Raw genomic sequence first — 23288 nt, forward strand, 5'->3', positions numbered from 1 at the left:
CTAATAGATCTTATCAGGAAACGTTTTATATAGTTGTTTAGATATGGAACTGTCAGCCTGACTCCATTCCATAGAAGGCAAACATGGTAGAAAACAGTAAGCTTGTGAGAGTATGTTCATAGTATCTTGAATTATAAAAACATATCCTTATTGACTTGTCTTGTGTTCTTTTTGATGCAGCAGTCAATGTACCTCTACCAGAAGAAATAGCTATTGAGAGCTATCAAGCTACTACCTTTCTGCCTGAAAAGCAAACAGAAGAAGATGTAAGTTACCACATGTATAATACAATTCAATTCTATTATTCTGAAAGATCTGACAAAATACTATTATACTATCATTTTTAGACAGAGTTCCTTATCTTAGTCTTCTCCTTTTGCATTTTTTGAGACTTCAAGGTGCATTGAATTTCTGTTCTGGAAATAAGCCCTCAACTATTAAATTAAACATTAGAAAGTTGTCAATGTCTCCACAATGTCATATACAGTACCAGTCAACAGCTTGGACCCACCTTTTCATCTCATGGATTTTCTTGTTTACCCTTATGTCCTACATTCTAGATTCATATTGAAGACATGCAAACCATGCAGGAACACATGGAATTAAGTAGTAATCAAAAAGGTGTTAAATCATAATATTTTTTATACTTTAGATTCTTCAAAGTAGCCCCCTTTTCTTTTATGACAGCTTTGCACATTCTTGGCAATCTCTCATTCAGCTTCATGGGGTAGTCAACTGGAATGGTTTTCAGTTAGCAAGTATGTCTTGTCAAAAGTTAGTTTGCGGAATTTCTTGTTTTCTTAATGTGTTTGAGACCATCCGTTGTGTTGTGCAGAGGTAGCGTTTGTACACAGTTCCATACAGTGCTCAGTCCTATTCAACTACTGTTCTAATCCACATTATGGCAAGAACCAATCAACTAAGTAAAAAGAAACTGCATTTTTTTAGGACATGAAGATCAGTCAGTTTGTAAAATTTTAAGAACTTTTATGGTATCCTCAAGTGCGGTCATGAAAACCATTGAACACTTGATGAAACTGGCTCTCATGAGGACCATCCCAAGAAAGGAAGATCTAGAGTTACGTCTGCTGCAGACCATCAGTTCATTAGAGTTACCAGTCTCAGAAACCACAAATTAACAAAACCTCAGATCAGATTACCACATAAATGCTTCACTAAGATCAAGGAACAGGCATATCTCAATATCAACTGCAAGAATCAGGCCTTTAGCATTAACGTTTTGTAAATAAGCCACTTCTGAGCACCATGGAAAAGAAGAGGTGAATTGCCTGGGGCCAAGAAATGCAAGGAATTAATATTAGACCAGTGTAAATCTGTACTTTGGTCTGATGAGTCAAAATTTGAGATTTTTGGTTCCATGCCATGTCTTTGTGAGATGCAGAAAATGTGAGCATATGGTTTCTACATGAGGAAATGAGCAGGAGGTGTAACAGTGTTGCGGTGTTCTACTTGTGACACAGTTGATGATTTATTCAAAATTCAAGGCATGCTTAAGCAACACGGCTACCACAGCATTCTGCAGGGACATGCCGGCCCATCTGATTTGCATTTAATGGGACCATCATTTGTTTTTCAATGAAACAATAGCTTCAAACACACCTCCAGGCTATGTAAGGGCTGTTTGACCAGAAAGGAAAGTGATAGAGTGTTGCATCAGATGTCATGGCCTCCACAATCATCTGACCTAAACCCAATTAAGATGGTTTGGGATGAATTAGACCACAGTGTGAAAGAAAAGCAGCCAACAAGTGCTCAGCATCTCTGGGAACTCCTTCAAGACTGTTGGAAAACCTTTCCAGGCGACAACCTCAGGAAGCTAATTGAGCAAATGCCAAGACATAGCGAAGCTGTCATCAAAGCAAAAGGGGACTGCTTTGAAAAATATAAAACATATTCTGGTTTAACACTTTTTTTTGTTCACTACTTGATTCGATATTTGTTGCTTTATAGTTTTCATGTCTCCGATATGAATTTTCAATGTAGAAAATTAAAAACAAGACAATCCATGGAACTAAAAGGTGTGTCCAAACTTTTGACTGGTACTGTAGATAGGGCATACTGGTTGTCCTCTGACATCTGCTTTTTACAGACACAAGGATAGGACATGTTGGATTTTAAAATGCCCAATGAGCCATAATCGTTACATGTAAACGCGGGCATCGTTTACCTCTCAGTAGACTGCATGCTGTTATCTCCATGGGAGCCAGCGGATAATATTGTAGTCTGCTGGCAGCCATAAGCAGAACAATGCAGCTGTATGCACAGCTGGGTGTGTGATTAATCACAAGCTGAGCTCTGCAAACAGCTCCTGAAGGTCCTTTTACATGAAAGTGAAGATAATAAAGTGTTAATGGCAAATAATGGCCATTAACACTTTATGCAAATAGATCGCAAAATCTTTCAATCCTTCAGTCATTTGAAAGATTATCTTTGTGTGTAAAAGTAAGTATCTATGAATTACATCAATAGCAATTGATTTGAATGACTGCTATATAATTCTACATTTCTCCTGCTGCTGCAGCAACGCATGGCTGCTGTAGTTTCACCTGTCTATAACAGCTGATCACTGGACATATGGTGATTAACTTGTTTATTGAAAAGGTGTCCTAATGTTGTTTTATCAGCTCTGATAATCAATACATGCAAAACTTGGTTATTTTTCATTTTGGAGTTTGTAAATTTTTATACGTAGTGATTGGTTAAACTACATGCTTCTGTGCACATTGTTATTTCACTTTCATTCTTTATTTCAGTAAGCATACTACTTCATTGTTTAGAACCAGTCATGCATCTAGTTTAGGAATATAACATTATGGCTGACGATTATGTATTATAGCATGAAAGGGGTTTTCCAGTTGTTAACTATTGATGGCTTATCTTCAGGTTAGGTTCTCAATAGTAGATTGGTAGGGGTTCGCCACCAGGGACCCTAGTTGATCAGCTGTTTACTGGACTGTTGTGCTTGTTCACTGAACTGATTTCTACAGAAAACAGACAGCTCTGTTCTTACGGCATTGGCCAGATTTAGTATTCCAGGCAAAGTTCCCATTCACTTCAATGCCTGCAATTCCAAGCCTGGCCACTATAGTAAGAACGGAGCCATCTGATTCCTGCAGAAATCAGCTCAGTGCATGAGCACAGCAGCCTGTCAAATAGCTAATTGGCGCTGTTCCCAGGTGGCAAACACCCACCACTCTACAATTGATAGCCTATCCTGCAGACAAATGATCAGCAGTTTATAACTGGACATCCCCTTTAAGTGAAAAAATACCGGTACCAATAAAAACTGTTGATATGATGCTTACAGGCATTCTGTTCATGCTTGAGCACCTGTATTACAGTCTATTTGTATGTTTATGTACTGAAAAACAATAGAAAGATAATTGAGAACAAAACACTGTTGGTATTGTGATAAATAATGCAACTCTCTCTGTCATTTGTCTCTTAATTGAAACCACTATCTACATCATTTCTGTCAGATTGACAATGAAATATACAAGGTGACAGAGGATCCAAAAAAAACTGTGGACAAAATGGTTGAATTTAGTATCCTTATTCTAAATGAGCCATACGACAAGGAGCTGACTGACACGTCTAGCGATTCATATAAAAAGTTTACCAGGAAGTTCATTGTTGAGGTAAGATATGTGAAGTACTCAGTGTCCACAACTGCTTTAGGCTGAAATCACATGTGACGCTTTTGTATGTAGTTTTGATTTAGTTTTAGGTAGAGTTCTTTGAAACAAAGCTAGATAGGGATTCAAAAATTAATGAAAGATACTGAAGAGTCTAAATAAAATAAATCTTGCTATTTGTATTGCGCCAACTCATTCCGCAGCGCTTTCAGGTAATTTATTACCTTCCCACCAAGCTGGGTACTCATTTTACTGACCCCAGAAGGATGGAAGGCTGAGTCAACTTTATGCCGACTACCTAAACAATGCGTGGATTGACTTCGCAACCTTCAGGTCATGAGCGAGAGCTTAGCACTACATTTCTGCTGCCTTAACACTCTGCACACACGAGGCTCTAATATGATACTTCTCCCTTGTACACACTCCCATGTTTGGCTCGAAAAGCTGCATTAGTTCCTGTCATAAAACTGCCACAAAAACTACAGGTGTGGTTCTGACCAACCTACCAGCTAGTAGTTAGTTCAGTTTTTGTGTCTTCTAGCTAGTGGGTCTTTGACATTGATCTCCAATGAGATCTCCCACTAGTGAATGTGCTGTGCTAATTGTACTGGCGCATTCTACGCTTATTGTATTACGGTCATATTTCATACCTCTAACAGTAAAATATTGTTTTTCTTTTATTTCATCTGTCAGATGGAGCCTATATTTCAAGCTTTGCCTGGATATAAAAGAATCATAGTGCAAAAAATCAGGTATTGCTCATTGTTTTACTTGCAATGAAACATGACATACTCCTTAGCCAATTCAGTAAAATGTCAATCCATCTCTAATGTACATTTTTTTTTTCAATTTTCAGTCCTTCCAAACTGGATGACAGGTACAGTGATTATGGAACATTAAATTGTCTATTTCTTGTGCACACTTTAAAGGTTTTTAATGTTTTTTTTTCATTCTAAGCTTTTTGGGGTTTAGATTTAAAAAAAAGGGAAAAAAAGCATATAAATCCACTGAAAAATGCTATTTTACTACATACAGTGAAACCACTCAAAATGATCACCCTCGGTCTACACTACATTTAAGCATGATGCGTTTTTAGGTACTTATATTCTATGTATATTGGACCTCTTTTGCTAGTTTATGCTAAACTAAGGAACTTTGATGGAATTGTATTGAATAATGTGTCTCCTCTAATTCCAATATGTAATTAAAACGTGATTGCAACCTGGAACCTAATAATAATAGGTCTATAATAAAGGAGTTGTACCTAAATACTTGAATCCTAAACTGATCTACTGAATAGTTTTTCTTATAGCAAAATTCCTTTTACCAGACTTCAGATAATCTAGCAATTCTGATATTCAGGCTCTTTTTCACCACAGTGCGGTCTTGTACTTTAAAACATCACCGATTTGATTTTCTGCGACTTGATTGCAATTTGGAACAAGGGATAATAATAGAGTTAAAAGTGACCCTCCAGGTCTGGAGAAACAAAGATGGCCACACCAATTCTCCGACTACCTGCTATTAGTTTGCATCATTAGTCTAAGACACTACCTGCTTTGATTAACCAGTGCTGCCCACATGAGCCGTAATGACCTGCCAGAGGAACATGTAGTATCTTAGACTACCGATGCATAACAATGCACAGTGCGCATCAGGTAGTCAGAGAAGTGGTTCGGCCATCTTTGTTTCTCCATGACTGAAGGGTTGCTTTAAGGCATGGTGAAAGGTTGACTTACTCAATAGAGTTGTCTTAAACAGTTCATTTTTTTTACAAAATTTAATTTTTAAATATTTATATTATAATATTTGTTATTCTTCTTATTGCAGAATTGCTTTACAAGTACATTATGCAGTTATTTTCGAAGGGGATGCAGATGCCATTAGTAGTGCGACTTTGGACCTCATGAATCTCCATTCCAATCAGATTGAAGACACCTCATTGAATTATATTCAAGATAACCCCACAGCGGTTTATACAGTCAGCAGCTTCAGAAATTACATGGTAGATGCTTTAAAAAAGCAGATATTAAAAAGAGATGTCACATTGGATATAAATGCCGACTCTCTACAGCTTGTTAACGGTAAAAACATAAAGTATACGTATGTTTTCAAATGACTTTTGTGCACATGCAAAATAACACCATATATGGTCATTATATGACTTCTGTTCTGCATTTATCACCACTTTCCTCTCTGCAGATTGTATTTATGATTTGCAGTTCTCTCCGAGGATATTGTCAAGTCTCAATAATGGGAATATTTATAATTTGATATAAATTACAGAATTTTGTGTCTAGTTAAGGTAAAATATATACTGCCATCTTGCAGAGTATATCCAGTCCTTATGACACATTTACTTAGTATTGGATGCAATAATTCTACTTCTTAAAAGATACATATACTATACATTTTTAATCATTCTTTATTTTGATTTTTTAGTAAAGACGGTTCCATCACATCTCTACAATGAATGGACTGTTGTAACTGAAAAACCAGCATTTCCTATTCCTTCGGTAACTGATGTTGTAAGTACCTGATTACACTTATGTCATATTTCAGTATCTAAATGTAGAGTCAAAATATTTATATTACAATACGTTATTATTAACATTCGTTTTTCTATAGCGTCAACATATTCCTTAGTACTTTACAAATCAGAGGGTACACGAACAGACACAATCAGAGATTACATATAGTAATAAACTAATGAACAATAGAAGTGGGACTCTGCTCACAAGAGTTTATAATCTATTGTCTGGGGTAGTGCATTCTACAGAACTGGTGATGGTTGGGAAAAGTTTTGGAGAGGGCGGGTGTAAGATTTGGATAATGGAGGAACTTGGCCTCAGATTGTTAGCGGAACAAAGAGCACAGGTAGAGGGGTAGACAGGGATGATGGAAGAGATATATGGTGATACAGCACTTTGGAGGGGGATTTTAGCCCTTTTCTATACAGCTACAAATCTGACAGGGGCCATATGAAACAGAGACCAAGGAGGTCTCCATCTCACCTATTGAAGCCTGTGTTTTCGTCCTTGTTTCTACCCCTATGCAGTTTTCTGCACAGCAGAAACTAGGATGGAACTAGCACTAAATTTTGAAAACGTGATGTGAAAAGAAGGTTGCAGATTCCGTGTCATAACTAGGCGAAGATGCAGGAAAAGCAGGGGCTTAAAAAAGATCTGTACTGCGCATGTCCAACGGCCAGCCATCTGGATCATACGCAGCACAGAAGAGAAGAGAAATGAGAGGTACGCACATACGCCGTACAGGCATAGGGTTAGATTCCGCTCCAGGATCCCGCATCGGGAATCGGACCCATTCGTGTGCAGCCGGCCTTAGTAAAGTCTATCTCTCTGTCCATCTATCTTTTGTGACTACTTAGTAGCTTTAAGTGCTTGTTTAACTTACAAGTGTTATTACAGTAATACATTTTATCTATGTGTCACCTTTATATTTTAGGATAATGCATTACAAGCTGAATGGCTTCCAACTGGTTATTCAACTATTAAGAATGTCTATTCATATGAAGAAACAAGTGAAGAACTTACTTCAAGAAGTCAGATTGCTCTGGAAGCAGAAAGCCCTGTTGTTACAGAACACAGCTTTACTAGTCCAGTAGTTGAATTAAGCATCCAGCTAAGCACAACTGTAGGTTTACTTGAATCTAGCACAGCTCCAGTGGCCAGTTCTGTAGACATTCAAGAAGAATCAGGAGACAATGACATTTCATCGTTCCAGGAGTCAACTCTAAGCACATCTCCTGAGCATGATACTAAAGAGACAACAATTCCTAATGAAATACAATTGATTACCACCATTATGCCTCCAATCCCAATTACTTCATCAGCTGGGCAACACGATTCAGATATTGTGACTTCTGCAATAGCTGCTGAAGAACCTGCACTAAGTGAATCTTCTTCAGAGAGTGTATTAAATAAGACCGAACAAACAAATGCAGATTTGGATAAAGTGACTTCACAAGTTACTTCTGATAGCATGCCTGAAGCTGCTGAAATACTTGTAGAAGACAACTTACTACCAACAGCAGAAAGTACTAAACCTTCGGATGAGGGGTCTGGCTCAGGATTTGCACATAAGGTTGATGAAGAAGGCGTTACATGGTCGTGGATTAAAACTACAGAGTATCCACTTTCCTCCTTTAAAGGACAACCAATAGATGTAGATTTAATGGACACAAAAGAAAATTATGAAGACCTGATTGAAGAACATTTTACGGATACACCTCTTGATGAGAATATCAGATTAGATAGTACTCCTATTTCAGGCCAGGACTCAGATATTTCACATCCCCAAAGCTCTGTTTCCACAGCCAGCTTAGTAACACAGCCTATTATGCAAGAGTCCTCAACCAAGCCCCCACCAGTGTTGTGGACACCTGAATACTGGAACGTAGAGTTGTCTGTGCAAACACGAGAATCATCTGAGATAGGCAGAGACTTTTTCACTAGTGAACCAGACGTCTTACATGGAAGTCCAATGGATTATTCACTGTCTTTAACAGAAGATGCATTGTTGTCTACCCAAGCACCAGAACCTCTGGCACAGACAAGCCTAGTTTTGAAATATGACGTAGGTACAACAGAGAGTTCCAGCTTGGACACACATGTTATTTTGACATCATCAGCTAAGACTGTCAAAAGTGTAGAAATTGTATACTTTACATCTAAATCACCTGAGGAAATGTTAAATACCATACCTCATTCAGACAGTGACATTGATTCTACAGAAGAAAGCAACATGCCAAATATAATTCCTATAATACAGAAAGGGGCAGCCATTACAGAACCTATACAGTATGACCCAGTTCCTAGTGGCACCTCTGTAGGTCCAACAAGTTTTCTTCCCCAAGATACAGATGTAACAATTGATGTTCAGGATATATCTCTGGAACTTGATCACATGAGCACAGTATATTTTCACCCAGACATGAGTGCAGAAGAAAGAAGCATGATAGCCAAAAATATCGATTCGACAGATTTGACCGGTGTGTTCTCTACTCATGAGAACAATGCTAGTGCTTCAGTAAAGGCACGAGCACTTGTGGTGTTCTTCAGTCTGCGTGTCACTAATATGATATTCTCAGAGGACTTATTTAATAAACATTCCCCTGAATATAAAGCTTTGGAACAAAGATTTCTTGAACTGGTAAGTATTAACTTGTCAATGTCAAATAGATGTTTTTGCTTTTAGTTAGTAGCAATCTCTAAGTGCAATATTTTGAAACCTATATAATATTGCCCAGCAGACTCCTTGCTATTGTAGAGGCATTATTGTATATGTGATTCTATCTCCATAGTAGCTCAGTTTGCTTTGGTAACTTTTAGAAGTGCTAATATCCAAGTTTCAGTCTATTTTGTGGTCTTAGTATAGTCGTAATTGTTGAAGTTGGTTTATTTTTTGGCCACAAAGTGAACATAGTAATATATACTGTACCGTCAATGAGGAAGTCAACATAGTAACTGGGATGGATGGATTCCATGAGTCCCTCAAGAGGAAATTATTTTGAGGATCTACCCTCCATCTACGCAAAACAATAAACATCCACTTTTAATTACATTATAAACCTTGTTTCTGTCATTGCACACACAGAACCTAATAGGTTATTTGGGCATGAACCCTTTAGAGACAGACCCTAGTAGATAGTGATCGTTTCCAAGTCAGCTCCACATTGGCTTGTCTGCTGCTGGACTTTTGGGTCAATTGTTGTACGAGAACCTGGATCCATGGGAGAATTGCCTGGTATGCTGGAGGGCTACTCTAACTCTAATAATACTGGTAAAAATTGTTAAAGTTACAGTTAACACTTCAATACTTTTGTGTGTGATGTGTCTATAGCAATAGACCCTTAAAAGAGATGAAATAGTAGATGGAGAATAGAGAAGATGTACATAAATATTATAGGAAACCTGAAGCACAATTAGCTAAGGTCAGGACATCACAGAATAAGATTTTCATTCCTCAATTCCTAGTTTTAATAAAACCAGTGGTGCAAATATCAGCATAGGTTATATGGATAGGAAAAGCGCCAAAGTCTGTCTAGCCCACAAGATTACCAGAAGATTTTTGGTGGGATTAGGCTCTAACACTATAATGTACCCCAAAGGTCTTGTAGAAGACAACTCAATTTACAGCTGATGTTGGAGCTAATCACTTGCTCTTTCTTATGGTATGATTTCATTCACAAATAACCTACTTGACCTTATTAATGATATTACAGGAGTTTTCTCGCAAATAACATTTACAAACTTTCTAAAGTCAAAGGTCATAAATTTCTGATCACTAGGCATCCCACTTCTGGGAACCCTACTAATCACTAGAACCCGTGCCCCCTGATCCTCACCACTGATTACAGTAAAGAAAACGTTGAATAGAGTGGCAGTTGATCATGCACACTACTGCTCCATTCATTGTCTAGGGGACTGACAGAAACAGCCTAGTGCCATACACTGCTGTCTCCGTCAATCCCATGGATATAGAATGGAGCCGCAGCGTTCATGCTTGACTGCCGCTCTATTGAAAGTTCTCTTTACCACTATACTGATATATTGGTACAGGTTATACTGTCACCTTTGAATTATCTTCTCAGAACCTGAGACTGTTTAAATAACAGATTACTGAAAATGTAATTCATAGGTGACAACTAGAGATGAGTGAGCATACTCGTTAAGGACAAATACTCGAGCAAGTATCGTCCTTTTTGAGTATGTCCCTGCTCGTTCGCAAAAATTCGGGTGCCAGCGGGGGGCAGCCGGGGAGAGCGGGGGGAACTGGGGGGAGATCTTTCTCTCTCTCCCCCCCCCCCCCTCTCCTGCTTCCCCCTGCTCACTCCTGCAATCCACCGCTCAACCCTGCCGACACCCGAATCTTTGCGGACAAGCAGGGAGATACTCGAAAAGGACGATACTCGCTCGAGTATTTGTCCTTAACGAGTATGCTCGCTACTCTCGAGTGACAACCAATATGGCCAGACTTCCTTTTGCAAAAATGGCTGCTGCAGCTAAATCGAATATGACAGTATCTTTGTAAGTAAAGCAAACATATTTACAAAAACATTGCCCTATCCTATGATTTACTAACTCATGGCTAATTTTATATTATGAGTGAAAATTATCTTTAATATCAGAATACTTTGATATTAATTCTTGCATTACATGAAAAAGACAAGATTTTTACTTCTGTTATATCAACTTTGCTGTAGCTGTTATAACGCTCTCTGTAAAGCATGCTTATTTTATTACCGTACTTAGTACTACAAATTACTAACATTTTTTCATGGAGCTCTAGAAGTACATTTTGCACAGATTACTTTTGTCATCCTTTTTTGTTCCAGTTGGTTCCCTATCTGCAGTCCAATTTAACTGGCTTTCAAAACCTTGAAATATTGAACTTTCGAAATGGCAGCATCATTGTAAACAGCAGAATGAAGTTCGCAAAGCCTGTTCCACGAAATGTAACAAATGCTGTGTACATCATTCTGGAAGACTTCTGTAACACTGCTTACCAAACTATGAACCTGGCAATTGATAAGTATTCCTTGGATGTTGAATCAGGTACTGGAAAGGCTTTGACTTTTCTTTAACCAAATACGTGATAGAGAGAATAGAATACGTGTACTTTTTATATACCATAGTTATAAATCTTGCAGTTTATTAGATACAGAGGCTTTTCGTTGAGTTTTTCTGCATATTATTAGAGATATTGAAACAGCAATACAAACATTCTCCCCAAATAAACAACATATCCCTTAAGAAACCATCAAATACACTTGTACTGTATACATTTGTTACTACGAGGACAGTTGTTGTTAAAGGGGTTGTCCCGCGAAACAAAGTTGGGGTATACACTTCTGTATGGCCATATTAATGCACTTTGTAATGTACATTGTGCATTAATTATGAGCCATACAGAAGTTATTCACTTACCTGTTCCGTTGCTGGCGTCCCCGTTTCCATGGTGCCGTCTAATCTTCAGCGTCTAATCGTCCGATTAGACGCGCTTGCGCAGTCCGGTCTTCTCCGTGTTGAATGGGGCTGCTCGTGCTGGAGAGCTGCTCCTCGTAGCTCCGCCCCGTCACATGTGCCGATTCCAGCCAATCAGGAGGCTGGAATCGGCAATGGACCGCACAGAAGACCTGCGGTCCACCGAGGGTGAAGATCCCGGCGGCCATCTTCGCAAGGTAAGTAAGAAGTCACCGGAGCGTGGGGATTTGGGTAAGTACTATCCGGGGTTTTTTTCTCAACACATGCATCGGGTTTGTCTCGCGCCGAACGGGGGGGCTATTGAAAAAAAAAAAAAACGTTTCGGCGCGGGACAACCCCTTTAATTAAATGCATTCAGTTTCATTATACAGAAATCAAGTAAGGACACCAATATAAAAGGCCCTTAGTGGTGGAGAAGGAACATAGTAGTCAACAATTTTAAAATGTGAGGTTATACCAGAGAGTAAAGCATTAAACTCAGGATCCTATGTCTGGAAATTTGTTTTTGACAAGTATACTAGGTACGATTCATAACCTGCGCCAACTTCAGTAGGGTGTTAACTAAAACTTGATTTCGTAAATTAGGAGTGTCAATCCGTCAAACCCAAATGGATTTAAATTTTGATGTGCAGTTCAATCTCAAATATCCCCTTCCCCGTGCCCCATTCTAATCTGATGATCCCCTTAATTTTGGAAATACATTCCTGTGCTGTCAGAAGACTAGTATTTACACACTTTGTTACATTGTTAACAAAAGTGTATAAAATCAGCTCCAGGGCATGACTCAGGAGCATCTAATAAATCAAAGCAAAATACTTACCATTGTTATTATGATTGATTGGAAAAGAAAATCTAAAAATCCTGTCCGTATTACGCTGCGCTCCCTTCGCTTTTCTTGTGGAGCAAACAATAAATGACAGCAAGTCATAAAGAATGGATACTGATAGCATACTAGAAAATTATAGCTTTTTATTATAAAACAACTAACATTTATTGGCTGAAACAGGAATACTGTTTTAAAGATTGTAAAAGGAAAAGTCCAGTGATTAGCTGATATTCTTTGTGCTGCATCTACTCACAATTTTCCAGACCTCTGGTGTCAGTAATGGAAACATACTTCTCAACCTAATACAGCTTACATGTCAGAGGTCTATAAAGTTGTATCCAGTTTAGTCAATCATCTGTGAGCTAAATAGCCTGGATTTAAGTCTATAATATAGTTTTTTAATCTACACTTAAACATTGTAGCAAACTGCCAGGAAATGATGTTAATGGAGCTGATTAAGCTCACATACAGTAGGATTGTGTAGATTGGCTATGATTCTATCCACACCTTAGTTGTGAGCTGTATTTGGCCATTATGGTTGCTCTACCTCTGGCTGGATGGAAGAATGTTTTCATTCACTGACAGCAAAAAATGTTTGTATATAAGATACTGAAATACAAAGGACATCATCGTTATACAAGATTTTGTTACGTGAACACTTTGTTACCTGATCATCCTCAATTAGAGACCATAGTAATCCTGAGGAAACATAAGGTGTTTTACTTTACCAGCATGAAACAGTTGAGAAAAAACAGGTAAATGATAAAATTGCTTCTGCTACATGTTAGTGTAACTTGGATAGCAACATTAAGTAGGGTGAGTCAGCTCACTCCACTAATCCATAGGTGTTCCTTCCCTACCATTTACCGAGTGCATGCAGATACATAACGCCGCATTGGCAGAGAGTCTCCGTACTAAGCAGCGGAAGAAAAGTAGATCTCAGCACTCCACATATAACGTTAAAATAAAACAACCTGCAATGATTAAGAGCTAACTGCCTGGCCTGAAACATAAAAAATTGATGGCATAAAAAGCCCACATGGTCCTTCTAGTCTGCTGCTATACTATTTCCTTTCTTTCTTAGGATAGATATATACTTATCCCAGGCATGCTTGCATTCTCTTACTGTTGATTTTCTAACCACATCTGCTGGAAGTTTATTCCAAGTTTCTACTACTCTTTCTGTATTAGTCTTTCCTGAAAATTATATTTTGTGACATTGCTTCTAACCCCCCCCCCCCCAACTAATCTCAGATTGTGCTCGCTTGTTCTAGAATTTAATTTCCTAATAAAAACACTTCCCTCCTAAAGCTTCTTTATACCTTTATATAAAGGTTTCCATCATGTCCCCGTCTCCCTTATTTCCCCCACACCATACAAATTAAGTTCTTTCCTGATACGTTTTTTTCTTGAGACCGTCCACCATTTTTATAGCCAATCTTCAGACTCGCTCTGCTTTATCAAAGTCTTCTGTGGGTGAGGTCTCCAGCACTCCACACAGTATTCTGAATTCGGTTGTCCAGCTTGTGCACTTGCTGATTTAAATTTTTAAAGAAATTATCTTGCTTTTCACTATATTTTTGTAGTGTCAGGATCTACTTTTATTCTACATTTATTATTTATAAGTTTATTGTATATAACTTGTATAGGAGAATAACTCTAAGAATTGGCTTAGTTTTAGAGCCAAATATCCCATCACTTTGTTCCATAACTTCTAGATATGTTTATTTTTGTCAGGTTGGTTTCACAAACAAGTTTTTTTGGCAGTTTTTCATGCGGTATTTTGAGCCAAAGCCAGAAGTGGATCAGGCAGGAAAGAGAAGTTCAAATCTGCCCTTTGTATTTCCCATAGGTTTTGAATCCACTTCTAACTTTGGCTAAAAGAGCAGCACGAAAAAGTGCCACAGAAACCTGTGTGTGAAACCTCCCTTATTCCAGCTTTTCCTTTTTGCAGCACTCAGTTCTCATAATGAAATGTGTATGACGCAGATATTTTTCCTTCTTTGCAACCAGGGGATGTGGCTGACCCTTGTAAATTTCAAGCATGCAATGAGTATTCCGAGTGTCTTATAAACAAGTGGAGTGGGGAAGGAGAATGCGTTTGTAACCCTGGATATGTCAGCGTTGATGGTCTACCATGTCTGAGCATCTGTGATCTGGAAATAGATTTCTGTATGAATGATGGTAAATGTGACATCATTCCTGGACAAGGAGCAATTTGCAGGTAATTATTTCTGTTCATCATTATATTTCTTTACCTGTTTTGTGCATAGTATCACATTATCTTTGTTGAAGTTACATGCATGCATAGGCTGTGTATGTCTATTCTGCACTTCGTATTAATATTTATTATTCCCTCAGGTGTCGAGTAGGTGAAAACTGGTGGTACCGTGGAGAACACTGCGAAGAATATGTCTCAGAACCCTTAGTTGTTGGTATTGCCATTGCATCTGTTGCTGGATTTCTTCTTGTAGCATCAGCTGTGATATTTTTCCTGGCAAGGACACTTAGAGTACAGAATACAAAGACCGATTCAGAAGAATCTGGAGGGTAAGATTATTTTATTACAAATCTCAGTTTCAACATATTTTAGACAATACTAGATTTACATTTCATGAGCCAATAGGCAAAACAAAATGTCTGGAACCTTATACTCTACACATCAAGTAGGTCTCATCTTAAGTCATGAATGGCTTTAAAATGTAAAGCTTGCCATATTCCCCTGGAATTAAATGTACAAAAATGTCAGGAAATGTGCTTGATATATCATGATAAACTCCATCCTTTTCATGTACTTCCCGGGCGTCATCCTTTCATTCCCACATCCTTGTTTCTAATTATAATATCACCATTTACATAAGCACACATCAGATTAGATGCCATAGGTACATTTCCTGTAACTAGACTGTACTCCCGGGGCTGACTACAGGCATGTGCACACTGTTTGGTCCGGTATGTTGGCTATAAAATTGTTAAATATAAGAGTGGATGTGCTTCCTCCGATGATCTGGTCCACCAGGTTACAAAAGCTTTATTCAGAATTTTTCCAGACAAATGTACTTTTTTAGCTAGTCATGTACCAAATACTTGCTGTGCTTCTCTTCTAAACATGCTAATTTGTATGCATGTATGTTTGCATTTAGCAAGTGTGTATATATATATATATATATATATATATATGGTACATATGTGTGAGCTATCTATAAAGTCACTGTGAAGAATTGTAATCAAAATTATCCAATTCAATTGCAAATTAGGAATATCTGCCAAATTTGCAAACTTTCAGCTGTTTACAAAAAAAATCAGACAAGAACAATTTATATAGCTCAACAGAACAATGTAGAAAGTGGTTTTTCCAGATTCAACAAAAAATGCCACTTTTAATGACTACTACCACCAACTGCCACCAGATTCCTGGAAAGGTAGGTGGTCAAAAACCCTTGAGTAATAGCCCATTTAGACACAACAACAATCGGTCAAAAATAGCTCACAGCTGTCTTTTGAGCGATTCTCGTTCTGTCTAAATGCAGGGACATTGTACAGTTTTCATGTACGAGTCGTTGATCACTGAATTCTAATTTGCTAGAATTGAGCGATCAGCTGTTATCAGTGGAGCAGGCTGTTATCACAGCTGGCTGCGCTCATAAGATTCTCTCTGCTAGTTTTTCGGTGCGAAATCACAGCGGGGACACTGGTAGTCAGAGCTTATGCAAAACAGCTGTATTGTTCTATTAGTGGCCGCAGTGGTGTCCCACTCTGGCTGCATATTCTGTAGTAGCTACTTAGCTGCTATAAAGTATGCAAAGATGATCGCTCAAAACTGTTACTTAAACTATTGTTTGAGCGAGTTTTGAGCGATTATCTTTAAGTGTAAATGGGGTCTAATTGTAAAAGACCTGCAGCAAGATTTGGCTGCAACAGGCATTGAGGTTTTTGCTTGTAAGGTGCACATTAAACACTGAAGGTCTTCATGCCTGAACTCCAAGACATACAACTCTACGTTGTGTGTGTTGGATCCGTTGACAACCACTCTGACGTTACGTATGCGGGATCCATTGACAACCACCCTGATGTTACGTATGCAGGATCCGTTGACAACCACCCTGACGTCTTGTTAGATGTGTCACAAGAATGATATTCTTTATGCAGACAGAGTGGCAAATTCAAATGTATGATCATATGAATACCTTCTGATTGTCTAGAACTAGACAGTCTGTTATTGATTGTGTACAGTTTGTTCTGTCAGTTGCAGATATAAAGCCATTTGATCCATTATCAGACCATTTCACTTTCTTGGCACTTATTGTAAATCTTCTTGACCAATGTTGTCTGTTCTGCAGGAGAACGAGTGACAGTCTGTCTTCAATTGAAAATCCTGTTAAATACAACCCAATGTATGAAAGTGACATCACGGGCTACAGTCATTATTATAAGAGATATCCACAGCTTCCATCAACCAGCACATCTACAAGTCCTGAGACTTCAGCAGACTTTAGTAGTGAAGAGATCCGACACATTTATGAAAATAGTGAGCTCACTAAAGAGGTACATAGATTATCATAGATTAGATTTACTGCCCTTAAGATATCTTGTAATTGTATACTGTTACATAATTTTTCTTTAAAGATATTGCACCAGAATCACAAGGTGCTGATCAGTGAGGATCTCACCGATGAGACCCCCACCGATCCTGAGTACGGGGGACCCATGTCCTTCTCTTCCTGTCACTGCTGAATCTCTTCTCCCATCCACAGTGACGTCACATTGAATAGAACCATGGAAATGCACATGCGGCCACCACTCCATTCATTTCAATGGGGTGATGGAAATAGCTGAGGACTTGTCGCTCAGCTATCGCTGCAGTCCCATTGAATGGTGCTCCATTCAATCTCTTCCTCACTGTGGGCGATGCAGTAAGTTTGCAGTGAGAAGAACAGGGAATAGTGGAACCCTGTTCTCAGGATTGCTGTGGATCCCAGTGGTCACAGATCCCACTGATCAGCAAATTATTCCCCATACTATAGATAGGAGATAACTTGTCATCCTTATACAACCCGTTTAACCCTTTCCAGTCCAATTTGTATCCTGGTTTTCCTTGGGGGCTTACTCTTTTTCTGCCGTTATACAACGGCACTATATACTGGCTAAAGCCAGTACTGCATGAGGTGACACGTTGGATAGGCTCCAACAGCAGAGAGAGGCTGGCAATAAACAGTAAGAGAACCCCGACGGATGTCTTCCAACATCGGAGTTGTACAGCCTTAAATCATAATGTCTTCACAGGTCAGACAGTAGATTGGAAAGGGTTAAACATACATTTTTATTAACAGCTTAAGCAACATAGTGTCCCAAAATTTGTATGTTTACGGGAATTTCTGGAAGTGCTGACTGCATGTGACCTCCTCAGTTTCCAAATTCCCATAGCTTTCAATGACAAGCGGTGGACATGCCAGTCTGCTCCCTATGTAACTGAACCAAACACAGGCGACAGCGAGGCAATGCCTATACCTTATCCCTCAATAGCTGTATCCTACTCTCACTACTTAACATTAATTTTCTGTTGTATAATGTATTTTGTAGGAAATTCAGGATCGAATACGAATAATAGAACTTTATGCAAAAGACCGACAGTTTGCTGAATTTGTGAGGCAGCACCAAATGTAAGTTACATATTTACTCACAACAGATTTTATCTGCACACTTTATTAGAAATGTTTAATATTAAAGAGTTTGTCCAGCTCTGAAGATTGGTGGTCTAACCTCAGGATAGGTCATCAACAGCTGCTCGGCGGACCCACTGAAGTGAAACAGAATTCTACCTGCAATACCACACCGGACCACTGCAAAGTGTACAGAGCTGTGTGCTTCCATACACTGACACAGCAGCCTGGTGAAGAGCGGACTGCTGGTGCTCCAGGTGACAGGCCCCTTGTTGATCAGCTGTTGATGACCTGTCCTGAGGATATACCATGAGTTTTTAGATCTTTAAGATACATATCTATGCAATTTCTCAATACATTAGAAGGGTAACTATTAAACACTGGGAAAATGTGCATTCCTTAATGTTTTTTAGAATTTATAGCAGTCTATAACAAGGTCAAGAATACCTCCTCATCAACTCTCCAACTTGTTAGTAGTTAACTCATCTTTTGTAAAGAATGGATTGTAGTGTCACATAGTAGATCTGCACAGAGAACCTAAAATCCAAGTAGTATTTAGGAAAACACATGAACAGTATACAAATATGGTAGACAAATGTATGAAAACAAAAAAGTTGCCCCCAACAAACCAGTCTATAATGAGACTATGTGCATAATGTGGTCTTATTGGTAATACTATTTCTGTTATTGACAGGTCCGTGGAAAATGTTAGGAAATCAAGTTCAACAAGTTAATTCTTCATCTGTTTTTAACATTGTTAAGGAGAAAAAAGGTAAGGATCTTACATTGCTTTTTGTACAATTATTGATAATAACTTCTTACTGACTGGTCCATTTAAGACCAACCAGTTTTACAATTTTTTTCATTGTCGCATTCCAGGAGGCATAACTGCTTTCTTTTTCTGATGACATAGTCATGCAAGGGCTTTAGTATTTATGATTTTTTTCCGGGTGGGTAAAAGGGTGGATTAGAAATGCCACCATAGTTTTTGGGGCATTGTTTTTATCAGCACTATGCCAAATTTATATAATTTAAAAAAATGTTTTACTACTATTGCAGACTAGACTTTTTGAACAAATATGTTTCGGGATCGCTGCATTCAAAGAACAAAAATATTTGATTCTGTCAACAACTGTAGTTTTTAATGGTATAATTCTTTGGTTCATACAACTATTTTCTTGCTATTTATTTCATTTGTGGGGCGGGACATGTAAAATTAGGAATTTTTCTAATTAGCAAATTTTTCACAGTGTTCACTGTGCGGATTTAATGATGTGCTAACTTTTTTATTGGCGCTCTTACGAATGTGACAATACCAATTTTGTTTGTTTTTTAATATAATTTAAAGGCAATGTGGTCGGGTTTGAGTTTTTTTATTTTACATTTGTCCCCTTTATTGGTCTTAAACTTCATCAGCTTTGATCACTGTTAGAATGCATGGTGATACTTCTGTAGTGACATGTATTCCACAAGCCCGCTAGACACTGCCTCTGGCAGTTACTTGCCTCATAGGCCATTGATGACTGATTCAGAGGCCATTGTTAAACCTCTGGATGAAACAGCAACCCATTAAAACCTTGCAATTGCATGGCAGGAGTCCAATGGGTGACAAAGGAAGCCCCATTCCTCTTTCGGCCTCTGTAGATACTGCGGTCGCATTGACCGCCGTATCTAATGGATTAAACTGCCGTGATTGGGACTAGTTCTGATCCCAGCAGTATGATGCAGGAGCCAAGCTGACTTCTAACAGCCCAGCTCCTGGGTTGGCCTTCTGATGCAGAGCCCTTAAAAGACATATGCATTGGAAGAAAGCTCGTTAGTGGCTGCCATAAAAAGGCACATTGGCAGTCATTAATGGGTTAAAGGAGAACTCCAGGAAAAATATGTACACAAAAAATAGGGATTTAAAGCACATCAAAGCTAGACATTATGCATCACCTCTAAACTTTTGGAGTCAAATTGTAATCATTTTATAATGTGCTGTACTAAACTGCCCAAGATGTAGGATAATCAGCAAAGACATCTACAGCTGACATTGTAAATAGGATGTGGTAGATGTTAAAGGGGTTGTCCTATGATTAAATATTATTTTACTCTATTAATAATGTTTTCAATTGGAATCGTTCAAAAATGCTCCTGTGTGTAGATATTCTTTTTATATACTGTACCTGTTAAGCAGCCCTTGTGCCAAATTTTGTGACTTTTCTACGCCAGAAAACTGTCGTAGAAGCTTTCTTAATTGTCCCCTTATGTGTTTTGCTTGATGTAACAGAGTAAATTAATTTTTATTCATGGAGCAGCCTCTTGAAGGTCTTTATAGCTTATGTGGAGGAAAAATGAAATGCTGCATATTAACTGTAGATGTGGAATTTATAACTAGTTTGGTTCTTCACATGACTCAACATATTGGAGGTATTCTTTACCTCTAGGTTATTTAAGGAACCTGCATTAATTGGCTAAATCTATTTTTCTATGTAGGAAATCTTCTAAATGGGGTATTTACAACTGTAACATACACTGATAGATCACTGCATTAGGAACAGCTGGCACGTGAGATCTTGTGATCAGTAATGTGGTACCACGATCTGTCACAATCTGCTCTTAGATAATGTGCTGACATCTCCTCTGTGCAGCAGAAGGCAATATTTGACAATCATTGGTAAATGTAGTGACTTGAGAGACTTTTTTGGTATATTGTTGGTGCTCGAAAGGTGTAGTGCCAGCAATTCTAAAACAGTCAAATGTGTTGGCTGTTCCCAAAACGCGGTTTCAAGAGTGTACCAAGACTGCTTGAACCATGGACAGACATCCGAAATAAGATCACAAAGCAGAAGACCACATGTGGTTGATCCTTCAGGCGAGCATTGGGTGGCATGTTTAGTATAGACTTTGCATGAACTGAATCAACAGCCGAAGACTGACAATGGTGCCCCTGATAATCCCGCGTCATCACTAACAAGACCTCGCATGGGCTCAAAAAAGATGCCAATGGACTTTGAACACATGACAGAAGATGGTCTAGACAAGTCCCATTTACTAATGAGTCATGCGCCTGGCTGAGTCTGCATGAAGCCTTATCCCATGGGTGTACTGTTATGGTTCAACAGGGTCATGGTCTGGGGAATGTTTTCCTAGTATAGCCTAGGGTCATTGGTCATCATACTGCAATCCTTGAATGACCTGTTAGCTGACCATCCACACCCTTTAGGAAGTCTTCCCCAACCACAAAGTGTGAAGGAAGAAAGAAAAGACTGGTGGATAAGCGCAACTCTCCAAAAAATATGATATGATGTATTATCCAACTTCTCTTTTTTAAAGTATTTAAAAAACCAGCATAGGATACGCGTTTCGGGGAGAAGCCCTTCTTCAGTCAATCTGGGTGGGACATTACTTCTGGGATTAAGGGATAGGGAACTCAAAATTGAAGCTGGAGTCAGCAGAAGGGGAGAAATCATTTCACACATCTGCCGTGCCCACCTTGGTGGGTTCTCCTGGTTGGCAGCACATCCACAGTTCATTCACTCTTCACAGCCCATCCTAAGGGTTTTTTGGTCTTTAAACATTCATCTGGGACCAAAGCCTCTGAAGCCATCAAGCATGCTCCACCCCTCTCTCTTTCTACTCCCCAACCGTAATGTCATCATTCAACAGAACAAAGCTTCGTGTCATTGAGGACAGATCGTTATGGAGTAGTTAGAGGAACATGACAATGAATTCTCCACACTGCATTGGCCACCAAACTCACTGGACTGTAACTGCATTGAGCATGTTTCGAAGTTTGCTGGAAAGGGCTACAAGATCTGCTCCTACTTATCTGCGAAATGTGCACCAAATGATGGAGCTGCTGCAGTGAGCATAGGTTGAGTGGAGTATAGAGGATGTTTGCCACCTTGTGCAATCTGTTCTCTGATGTCTGAAAGCCATGATGGTCTAAAAAGTTGTGCCAACCCGTTACTGAATACGCGTTCCTAATGCAATGATTTTTCAGTGTAAAATTTGGCCTTTCTGCTGATTTACAGGCACAGCTTTTGGCCCAATGTCCGACCAATTAAATGATCATCAGCCCAAATTCATATGTGTATATGGGCACTTGATCTACTTGAAATCTCTCTTATCTGCCTTTACATTTATCTGGCCTGCTTACAATAATTAGTCTATCAGTCATCTTTATGACCATGACTATAGTGTGTAAGTGGCACTATATTATGGAGAAAGAAAGGAATCGTTTTTTCCTATAAAAATTGAAAAATAATTTCAGTTCTACTAAAATATCTGCCATCAACCAACAATCTTATATGTATGTGGGCCACTATGGATGCAATAAGTATATGGTAACACAAAAATATGCAAATGGTTATTGAAAATACCAATAAGCTTATCTAACATATTATTTTTATATTTCCTTCTGATCGCTTTTAGATTTACAAAAAAGCATTTGAGAAGAAACATCACTTTTTGCCATTACTTTAGCAATGAGTTACCTCATGAAGAAGCAGAATATGCCTCAGCTGTAAATACATAGCAATGGATTGTGGAATCATGAATGATACCTGTGTTTACCGCTAGGAGGAACACGTTTCTCATGACTTTTTTTTAACAATAAGCTCACTTTTACTTTTGTAATTGTGATTGTTTCTTAGTTTTTCAATAACTATAGTTCGTTATCTGAATATGTTGCAAAGGATGCGCACATACATGTATGTAAGGCTTTATGACTGTTTTGTGTCATAATTAGAATGCAGGTCAAAATCCCATAGATTAAAGTTACGGTAGGTTTTGTTTTAATATCATATATATTTGTGAAAACTGCCTTCTAATACATAGTATGGTATTACAACAGACAAGTCATTAGATGATAAACTCCATTAAATTGTAATGTGTCCCATCTGGAAGGATGGTTGTTAATTCAGAAATGCATTATGTCATAATATGGACTACAGTTTATCTGTCCTTTCAGTGTTGAGTTATTAATGTCATAATGCAGGGACTGACATAAAACTTACACATTGGCTGGACAATTCAATGTCATATTGAGGTGTAATGAAGGGACACCATGGCACTGTGTAGACAAAGAAATGTCTACGTGCATTAAAGGGAAAGTGTCAGCATGCAAATCATGGGTGATCAGTTTGATGGGCAT

The 23288-nt window shown here is 38.5% G+C and overlaps 1 protein-coding gene across 1 annotated transcript in view; it reads left to right on the plus strand.

The window, feature by feature from the left end:
* IMPG2 (interphotoreceptor matrix proteoglycan 2) overlaps window positions 1-22967 on the plus strand; it is a 63500-nt gene extending 40533 nt beyond the window's left edge. Inside the window, exons 6-19 of the mRNA XM_066588711.1 lie at window positions 181-266; window positions 3501-3659; window positions 4350-4408; window positions 4513-4533; window positions 5487-5740; window positions 6099-6184; window positions 7122-8828; window positions 11014-11233; window positions 14502-14712; window positions 14850-15038; window positions 16829-17033; window positions 18069-18148; window positions 18843-18920; window positions 22568-22967. Coding sequence (XP_066444808.1) covers window positions 181-266; window positions 3501-3659; window positions 4350-4408; window positions 4513-4533; window positions 5487-5740; window positions 6099-6184; window positions 7122-8828; window positions 11014-11233; window positions 14502-14712; window positions 14850-15038; window positions 16829-17033; window positions 18069-18148; window positions 18843-18882 — 3317 coding nt within the window. The 3' untranslated portion in view covers window positions 18883-18920; window positions 22568-22967. The remainder of the gene's footprint in view (window positions 1-180; window positions 267-3500; window positions 3660-4349; window positions 4409-4512; window positions 4534-5486; window positions 5741-6098; window positions 6185-7121; window positions 8829-11013; window positions 11234-14501; window positions 14713-14849; window positions 15039-16828; window positions 17034-18068; window positions 18149-18842; window positions 18921-22567) is intronic.
* The last annotated feature ends 321 nt before the right edge of the window (window positions 22968-23288 follow it).

Source organism: Eleutherodactylus coqui, chromosome 1 (genome assembly GCF_035609145.1).
Source record: "Eleutherodactylus coqui strain aEleCoq1 chromosome 1, aEleCoq1.hap1, whole genome shotgun sequence".
Taxonomy (NCBI): domain Eukaryota; kingdom Metazoa; phylum Chordata; class Amphibia; order Anura; family Eleutherodactylidae; genus Eleutherodactylus; species Eleutherodactylus coqui.